Source organism: Chaetodon trifascialis, chromosome 7 (assembly GCF_039877785.1).
Source record: "Chaetodon trifascialis isolate fChaTrf1 chromosome 7, fChaTrf1.hap1, whole genome shotgun sequence".
Taxonomy (NCBI): domain Eukaryota; kingdom Metazoa; phylum Chordata; class Actinopteri; order Chaetodontiformes; family Chaetodontidae; genus Chaetodon; species Chaetodon trifascialis.
The window spans coordinates 17,121,456-17,131,782 of NC_092062.1; the positions used below are offsets into that span (position 1 = coordinate 17,121,456).

At 44.4% G+C, this 10,327-nt stretch overlaps 1 protein-coding gene across 1 annotated transcript; it reads right to left on the reverse strand.

The window, feature by feature from the left end:
• Nucleotides 1-2,130: 2,130 nt before the first annotated feature.
• On the reverse strand, nt 2,131-10,019 carry she (Src homology 2 domain containing E). Its single transcript, XM_070967209.1, has 6 exons — nt 9,153-10,019; nt 8,543-8,669; nt 6,834-7,088; nt 6,182-6,599; nt 4,323-4,442; nt 2,131-3,345 (listed from the first exon to the last, which is right to left on the reverse strand). Exons 1-6 carry the CDS (start codon nt 9,597-9,599, stop codon nt 3,153-3,155), a joined length of 1,560 nt encoding a protein of 519 aa, XP_070823310.1. The 5' UTR covers nt 9,600-10,019; the 3' UTR covers nt 2,131-3,152.
• Between the last annotated feature and the right edge of the window lie 308 nt (nt 10,020-10,327).

Sequence of the window (10,327 nt, forward strand, 5' to 3'; positions counted from 1 at the left end):
GTGAATGAGCTGACCTGACAGTGCTCCTCCTCTGCACTGAGTGCTGTGAGTCTCTCCCTGAATTATTTAAAAGCTGGGACCCCCACAAGTGCTTGTCTTCCCCTAACACCCCCCTCACGCTCTCCCTCCTTCTGTCTCTCTCCTCTTTCCTCTGTCCCTTCCTCTTCGGCTGTCATTCTGTCTTCGGGTGGCTGCAATTGCTTCCTGTGATTCTGTCATATCTGGGCAACACTTTGATCAACAACATACAAATCCGATCTACGAATCACAGACTCATTAACAGCATAAGACAAAGTGTAAGACGTGATCACTCGTTTTTGAGGTATTTTGAAGTTTGTGTTACTTTCTTTAATATGTTTAAGAGGCAAATATTGCAGTACATTTTCGTATTGTGATATAAGTTAGAGGGTTCATTTTAAATACCAAACATATGATAAATTGAGCAATCTAACGGTACAAAAAGTAGTTCAAATTAGTTCTGCCTCAACTAGATGACACATCAAAATTCTGCTTCCAATAATAATCAATTAAGCTGGAAATCTTTCTGTAATTATACTTATGTAACATTTTGAATGCACCACTTTTATTTGCATTTTTGTATGTCAGTATTGCTGCTGTTACTTCAGTAAAGGATCTGAATTCTTCCACCACTGATACATTTTACGCTCATGTCCAGAGTGCAAGCGTTAGAAATTATGCATATCATATCTCTCCTGTGAAAACCACGCATCTCCAAAATGTGGTGAGCTCTGAATAAGGGCTCTGTTTTCAGTTATGTGACAGTGCAGTTTTGAGATCCACCAAGGGGTTTTTAAATGGTTTGTCCAAAGAAGTGGGGTCATTTCCTCAGCCCGTAAATGAACATCTTTCATATTATCTGAAAAAAAAAAAAAGAGGAGACTCATGGTTTTTACAATGCAACGTTCCCAAAATCTAACTGACAAACACTGCAAGAATCATGTGTCCAGCACCCCGGGCTTCTTGCTTGTTTTGACCTACTTTGTGATTTAATTAAGAGAACATAGCGGACTAACCACAACAGATCACACGGATGGAGGGAGGGGTGATAGTTAGTGGTGTCTGCTGTTGTGTAACATTGCCATTTGTGACACGGTGGGCAGCAGGACAGCCAAGATTAAAGATGGCACTTCAACCGGAAAAGCCTGGGTTCAAGCCCCCGCAAAAGTCCTCCTCTGCCTCGCTGAAGACACTCGTTCTGGAGTCCAGCCTGCACTTTGACCCTTTGAGGAGGCGTCACACGACCATTACAAACTCTGCTTGGTGAGCTGACAGGAAGAGGAGTGAGTCACGTTCTACTTACTAATTTCTGGCACTGCTCTGACATTACATGCTCTCCATTCACAAACCGAGCTGCTGTGGGGGAGCTGCGTTGCTACTATGGCACTATGGCCACGGTTATTCATAGCTCTTTTATATTGCAGCCTGTCTCTCCTCCCTCTTTCTCCCTCTCTCCTCCCTCTCCTCCTTCCCCGTAGAGATGGCCCTACCTCACTCTAACTAATCACCATGGCAACCTGGTAATCCCTGAACAGAAAAATTCTGACTCCCTCTCTCTCTATCTCTCTCTCTCTCACACACACACACACATACACATAACGGGATGCACGCACGTCTAACTGCACACATGGGTGCACACATGGGCACACTCCCGCTTTCACACACACATGCACTCTAAGAGATACACTGGTGTTTACTGGTAAGACATATCTTACCGCAAACACATGCATCACTGCGAGGATAAAGCTTCTCCGCATTTTGTGTGGCTTTGTGCGTGTGTGTCGGCGAGGATTTAAATACACACCTTTTGGGTTGTGTAAGCAAACGCTATATGCATGTACACTATTTATGAATGCGTGCTCATGTGTGTGCTCATGTTTGTCTGCATTTGATGGCTGCAAATAGGTAACTGCATGTGCATGCATGAGGTTGCGTGTGTGGTTGTGTGTGTGTAACTGTAATTGATTTCACACTCAGGTCAATGGTTTTACAGCTACGGGAGAAAAGCACAGATTCACTCCGGTTAGCCTCTCATCTCTGTTTTGCTGCCTCTTTTCCCTGAACCCTGCTTTGACTTTTCAGCTGCTGGCACGTCTATTAATAACACTGTCTGCAGTTGATATGAACTTTATTTCATTTACGGAATAAAAGTCTTACAACAATAATATACAGGCCACATCATTGCGTGGTTGATGTGAAATAATCTGACAATATCCACCACATCCATCACTTCATACATACATCATTTATGCATAGGTATATTTTAGGGTAAATCTCATCAGTTGATTCACAATAAAGTAAGATAACCTCAGATTTAGATTACAGTGTGAGCACATGGGGACATGATATTCACATATTTATTCTGCACACTTACAAAACCTGAAAACATTTTGCTGACAGGGACATTTTCTGGCAGGGACAGTGTACAGTTATAAGACCCCTCCCCTTACACTTGTTCTAATCATCTGGTCAATAAAGCTCTTTCTCTTGACAGACAGAGCGGTTGGCAAATGAGCCTGCTTTTCAGGATAGATCAATAGGCTGATTGACATGTCAGATGGATGAATGAATACACTCCAATCAGGTGTATTGATCTCACAGACCACACCTAACTAGATCACACGGTGCTGATTGATGATGTCAGCACCTCTGTCTAAGGGCATCACATGAGGCGATTATACCTCTCAGCTTGCTTCAAATATGTGATTGGTTGGTTATCAGTTTGGTTTGCATGCCGTGGTCATGAGTGTGGTCTGTAGGGTCAAAGGACAAGGCAATGGAACAAATCCACCAACTGTGGAGGAACCGAGGGTTTTCCTGCATCTGTAAGTACATTCAGTAGGGCTTGTGTGTTCTGTGGATTTTCTGTTTGGCAACCATTAGCCGTCTAATAATGAGATCAATGGTTATTGTAATGTATGACTTTAACCACTAGGTAGCGCATTGGAAGAGATACAGACAAACTTATTAAGGTGGTACACAAGACAAATCCAAAGCAGCATATCTTTGAGTATGTGTGTACAAGTTAACAAGTTAACAAGTGTGTCTGTGTGCATCTGTGCATAATTGTGTAATACATGTCTCTGCGCATGTGTATTTATGTCCCAGTGTGTTTGTTTGTCCTTTACGCATGTTCAGTGAGGCCTGGGCACAGGATGCTGCAGGGTCATGTGCTCTGCTCCAGTGAAAGGCAGTCTGTGTGTGCAGTAGTGGTGGACCAGCTCAGGGATACTGGAGAAGACACAGCTACTCTGATCCAGGGTGAAACCCAAGCCTTTAACGCTCTTAGTCTGGGCCACAATGATGTGCACACAACTCTGACTGGTCCTAAAGGAACAAGACACACAGACGAAAGACACACGAAATAAAGATGTATTGTCAGAGGAGACAGTCATGCAAGTAAAAGACACATGGTAACATTCAAGAGTCATGAGATACTGAAGGACTGAAACATGATAGAGATGTCGTAACTAAAAAACGTTCTCTCTTATCTCCCCGAATGAGGCTGTGCATATTCTGAGTTCAGTGGATGTGTAAATGGGGTTAATGATGTGGACTCTCAAATGAATGAGCAGCGTACAACAAATGTGCACTCAGGCGCATGCACACACGAGCACACACACATACACACACAACTACACCACAGGATTTCAGTCTTTATCCTAGAGAACCTGCTCCTGGCGTTCTTATTGGTACTGTTTACTCTACAAACGACATGCATTGTCATCAACATTATCATGAGTTAACACCTTAGAGTGCCGCTTCTCAAACTTTTTTTGGTATGTTCCTCTTTAGAAGCCAAAAAATTCATGGCCCCACCTCACAACTAATAAAAAAGGATCCACGTTGAATTTTAGAGAAATAAAGGTCAGCATGACAGTGTCAACAAACTCTTGATGTCGTCTTAGTTTCTCAGTTTCAGTCAATTGTTTTCCCCTGATCATCCACCCCCCGGCCCCTGCAGAGGCTCCGTGACCCTCGAGGGGGGCCTGCCCCCTGGTTTGGAACCACTGTCAATGTCACTTCCTGTAGCTCTTTAGTAATTCCTTAATTATTGTCACTTGTCACTATCGACACGTGGCATTATGTAAGAAAATATTAAAATTTGAAAAGCGCACTTGATTTTCAAGCACGTTTCCAACTGTCACGCTGCAACTCAGCTGGAGAAAAGCTGAGATTGTGACGAAATCTGTTGTTGTGAAATATGTGCATGTTGCATTATATAGGGTGCATGTACCACGTTCTGCAAACACACACACATGCACACTCAAAGGAAATACGCATACACACATCCACGCACTCACTTCAGAGCGATGGAGTACTTGCTGGTTCCTGATTCGCTGTCTCTCACCAGGAAGCTGGCTTCCCTGCAGCGCTGCAGCTGAGCCTCAGCCTGCTGCCGACTCACACTGCCATGGTACCAGCTTGGAGAGGCAAGGGAGGGGGGGGAGGGGGGGGAGAGGAGGAGGGGGAGACGCAGAGAGAGACAGCAGATCACTGACAAATAGCGCAGTGACATATGGAGATAAGTCAGATGTCAAGTTAATGATAGGTGATGATGGCGAGAGAGAGAAAAAGACTGACAGGAGGAACGAAACGCACCGACGCCAACAAAGATTTACTGTCGTCATTAATCAAACAGACAGATACACGGTATGCCGTGGACTGAATGAGTTAACAGTGTCAAAGGTGAACGTGGGAGGGCAAAGAGATAAATAAAATGGACAAACATAATGTATGTGCAGTGTCGAGGGAGGCCTGTTAGGATGCAAGGTGAAGCTGACAGTGGCCACAGGTTAGAGCCATATATAAACAGGCTGTGCGCGGCCTTGATGCTCGGGGGCAAAACACACTGACATTCAGCCACAACATGAGAGGAACAAATGCTAACATGCTCTGAGCATGTTCCTCACATGTTCTATCTGAAAACAAAGGCCATGCTTAACTGAGTCTCTCCTGTCTTTTCAAGCCTCACCTCAAGGACGCACCTCCCTCCAGCATTTATGTTCAGCACCTTATGCCAAAAGCTAAATTTCACTTAAAGTTCTCTGAAGTGCCAAGTGTGGAATATATGTGAGGTTTTGGCCAAGGAGACTGGCAGCCTCTGCAGCGTATTTGACATTGTGAGTCACCAGATCAGATGTTGAAGGAAGTCTGCTTGATTGCTTTACAACTTTTATGAAGGGAGATTGATTTTCAGCCAAGACTGAGGAGGGCGCTGTTCTTCCAGAGCTTCTTATAAACACACATGATAAAGGCAAAAGCCAAAGGAAGAGAGAATTCGCAAACACAGACACACATGTGTATGCTTATTTTGACTGTCATAAGAAATGCGAGCAGAGGGACACAGAAAGCACACAGGGGGACAGGAAGTGGCATTTATTCTGCAGACTTTACGAGATAAGCACTAATAATACACAGACATGAGACGAAGACGACCAAATGTCTCAACCCTCATCTCATTTAATTCCTTCAGTCCGCTAATCCTGTTCAAGGCTGAGCATGCTGTGGGTGAGAGGTATATTACAAGTCCATCAAAAGACTAATTCATAAACATAAAATAAATAAGGCTTTAGACTCTGTCCAATGGGACTGGGGGATTAAACTAAAGCACTGGAGGAAACCTGCACAAACCCAGTTTGGATTTGAACCCAGAACTTGTTTTCTATGTCCAGATCCACAATGCCACTACTTATATTAATCAAATCATTTGTCGTTTATACCAAGGTACATGCAAAACTGCCAACAATATGTTGAAATCTATTAAAATATTTACTGCATTTGTGATAGTTTCCTACATTTTTTCGGGGGAAGAGAGGGATTCTTCCTCCTTTTATCAGAGTATTATTTTCTAGTCAGAGGGGTCTCTGGAATCTTGTACAATGATATCAAATCATCAAGGATGCTGTAACTGGTTTTCTAACTATTTGCTTTTTGCAGTGTACTGCATCTTGAGCGTACTGCATCATGATGAAATAAATTCTGTGCATACTTCGGTTTGTCATGTTGAAAATTTCCATGATGACGAGCTCACAGGGTCGAAATGTTGCCTGTTTCAGCCCAATAAAGTTTGGGTTCTGTAATCTAGTGTGCAGATGCTTTTGTACTAAAATGTATAAACATCAGATGCAACATTTCCCTCCCCGTTATGTTTCCTCCTTACCTCTGCTTCTCCAGGGGCAGGATGGGGTCCACTTTAGCTGCCTCCCCATCCAGTGGGGCACTGGGGGAGGTAGGAGATGGAGGGGTGAGTTTGCTAGGACTAGAAGAGGGTGAGAGGGGTGAGAGTTTGAGGGTGGGGAAAGAGGGAGATGGGGGCGTGAGAGGGGAGAGTTTGAGAATAGGAGAGGAAGGAAAGGAGGGAGAGGAGGAGGAGGATGGAGAAGATGGTACGAGTGTTTTATGGTTCCAGTTCTTCTGCCTCAGGGTGTGTTGCTGCTGCTGCTGCTGCTGCTGCTGCTGCTGCTGTTGTTGTTGTTGCTGCTGCTGCTGCTGCTGCTGCTGCTGCTGCTGTTGCTGCTGGCGGCCAGAGGTTGAACCGTTCTCTTTACTAGAAGAACAATCCACTGCCTCAAACTGAGCTAAAGGAAGCAGGAGAGACAATATCAACCTTTCATAATAAAATTCAATCAAAGCATGCCAGGATAACCAAAGTAAACACATCACTGGAAATTGATTCAGCAGGATTGTTTTGTTTCCTCTCTAAAGCAAACACTAAATTGTTGTGGCATCACTGTACAAATAAAACTCATAGCATCCTTCCTCCACACCCTGAGCCCCCACCCTTCCCATCATCCCTCTCTCCCTTTCTCTACCTGACAGCGCTCTAACAATGTCCTCCTTTCTCCACTCCCAGGGCAGCTCATACTCTCCAGCGGGACGGACGTCAGACTCTGGCCGTGTGACAGGGATCCACACCCCCTCGCGGTTGCCTTCCAGCCCCCCCTCATATGGCGTGTCGTAGATATTTGGGGGCGTGGACTTTGCCTCTTCTCCCTTCCCTTCTCTCTGGCCTCGGTCCAGCAGGACACACACTTTCAGGAGGTCTTTGGAGCCCCGTCTCCGAACCTCTACAGCAGAATGCAGAAAGATGAAGGATTTTCACTTATATTCACTTAGACTTGCGGGCTAATATTAATAGCCTATTTGGCTATTGGTATATTAATAATAGGCTAGTATTTTTTTTAATTACCATGTTTCTGCCAAAAAAAAAGGCTTCAAGAGGAAGTTTTAAAAGAAGTACTGTTACCGATTTTTGGACTCTTCTAGGGTCTTGGAGGTGACATGGTGTGTTTACACATATATAGCCACAGCACATATCAACATGATGTCACAGCACTTTTTTTAGTAGCTGAGCTGCTTTCTAAACACAGAGTGTATGAATCTCTCCTTATATTTGAGTTGCAGAAAAATAATGGCTTAATCTGTTCTTATATTAAATACACATGTATAAACGTACATTTACATATATATACATATATGTATAATGACAATATCAAAACTGACATATGCAAAAAAATAAGTCAATTTAAAATACACACCTGCAATACATGAGTTAGAAAGGTAAGTTGGTCCATCACCTCAAACTAAGTGGCAGGCTTATTTGATTTGTAGGGTTTTGTTTTGTTTTGTTTTGTTTTGTTTTCATTTCAGTAATATTGAAAGTTAATGCATGGTATCCTCAACAGTTTTAAACCAAGTGTGTAGGCTTGTAGGTTTGTATGTTAATGCGATTTGCTTTCTAAGTTGTGTTTCTATGACAGGCCGTTAATTTTTCGGAGAATTTCACTTGTGTTTCTTTGCTGTCGGACAGGTAGCCTGTGTGTCTGCACTATTGTGTGACCAAACAATGGAGTTACAGGAAGAAAAGGTCAACACAGCCGCTGATTGGCTGGCTGACCAGGCCACTTCCTGGCTGCTGGGAAGTGATTGGGCGAGACCGGGGGGGGACCTGCAGGTTTTGGGAAGGGATGAGGGGGTCTTTCGATTCTCTCCACACGTAAGGGACCATAAAGTATTTTGCGTGTGTGTCTGTGTGTGTGCGGGGGGGGGGGGGGGGGGGGGGCACTGGGGCCAACTTCCTATCAAGAGAATGGGGCAAAGGAAACAGAGGTAGGAGACAGGAAGTTGGAAGAGGAAGCTGCACCCATTGTCCCTGCACAACACTGTTACTATGGCAACCGCCAGTGGGGTGGGAAGTCAGCAGAGAGACTGAGGGTCTAGTTTGGTTTTTTCAAAGAGCCCCTTAGCAAGAATGTGAGTGCAGGAAACTTAGCTAAGGTGTGAAAAACTGTTCCTCGGCTCGCATTTAATTAACTTATCAAACATGATATTAAGAGGGTTATGAAGTAAATAAATTCAGTTATGTTGTCATCAGAAATCTGCAACTGCATTCCATCAATTTTTTCACGATGATGTGACGATACCTGAGACCTGTCGACCCCCCCCCCCCCCCCCAAAAAAAAAAAAAAAAAAACCTTGACAGGCAATAATTGACTGTTTTGGCACAATCATTAGACCTCACCTGTGATGATGACCTGGGCATCATAGGGCTCCATGTACCCATCATTCACTCCTGCTCTCTCAGCCTCCCTCTGCTCCTTGGTTTTCTCTGCATCAAAAGGATCGGCGTAGTCCTCCAGGATAATCAGCTGCAAGAAGGAAACAACCCATCAGAGAGCACAACGCTGGGCTGCTATACATAGTCAGATGTATATTTACCTGGAGACGACGGAGCAAGCAAGTGGAGAGGGATGTGATACGTGTGTGTGTGTATGTCTGTGTGTGTCTGTGTGTGTGTTGTGTCCGTGATTGAGAAATAACTGTACAAAGAGGTCAGCGTATTGTGTTTGCCTGTTTGATGTGACACAATGCCGTTTCACTACATTGTATGTTTCTGAGAGCAATGGAAACTGAATACAGGGTTATGAACTGAGGTGGGGAGGGAAAACACAAAGGAAAGCATTGACCTCAAGCCCACAGTGAAATTAGTTTCTTGCACTTTACAGTGGCCAATATTGACGTCTAATCTGCATGCTGCTATAAACTCTTCTGCCTGGTTGTGACTGATTTTAAATAAATACCAGATGATGTATGAAGTGTTTGCAGTGGTCTCATCACTAGACGTTACTCACCGTTGTTTTGATGTCAGACCTTCCCTTTTCGTTCTCGGGCTGCTTCTGCTCACTTATCCCGTTGAGTTTGGGGATCTTGTCCTGCTTGTCCACTTTGATCATCCTGCTGATGTACGCTTGCGCCAAACTAGAGGTCCTGACCTGGCGGTTCTCATCTGGCGTGCCAGTCTCGACCTTGGAGTTCTTGCGACCTTTTCCAGTTGTGAGACTATCCCACACTGTCCCACCAGAAGCAGCGTTGTTACGACCCAATTCTATTGCCGAATTTTTCCTATTTCTCCCAGCCAATAAACCCCCGACTCCTCCATCCTTGCGCTGATTTCCTTTCAGACTGTCACGAGAAAACGAGGGTTTGGGTCGAGTTTGTGAGCCAGATTCAGAGGCCGAGCGAACCCTTTCATTTCCGTTCTTCAGGTTGATGGGGAAATCTCTGAACCATTTTGCCATGGCTGTCAAGGTTACTTCGCTTCGATTTAAAATTTAACAAATCTTTTTTCTATCAAACGTTCTCGCATTAGTTGAGCCACTAGAACTAAATTTGAACCGTGCGCAACAGCTCAAACTTTACGCACAGATATTTTACGCGCGCCTCGTTTCAAGTCACCAAATTCACCACTTCATGGTTCTCACCTGATTTCTAGCGTCTAAAACAAGCCGACAACTTCTGGTGCGTCTTGGAAGTCATTGGCCAGTGACTCTTCTTTGCTGCTGCCGCCCTGCACCTGCAGTAACAACTATCCCTGCAGTTTGAAAAGTAACTTTTGGAGAGCGTAAACTCGAAAGAACTCGAAGTTTTTCTTTGAACCCAGTAGAGATCCCATTCCCGGAGTGTGAGATGATGCGTCCAGTCTGTCGACCAGAAGAAGTGATGAGATGGAGAGGAAAGTTGTGTGTGCAGACTGTGGGATGTCGCTGGAGTCTGGGGAGGGGCTGTTCGCACGGGACGGGGTAGGACTTAAACTGTACCAATTTTAATAGATGCACAACTGAAGCTTTTGAAACTCTCCAAACTTTAGCAGTAGTTGGTCTACTGCCAATAGGTGCCCGGCAATAATAAAAATGTGATCCAACATATTTACACAATAGCTGAAAGCATATTTGTGGTCAGCTCGGCAGTTTTGAGACTTTTGCAGTGGATGATCGCAAAGGAGTGAGCAGTTACCCTTTGCCTAATT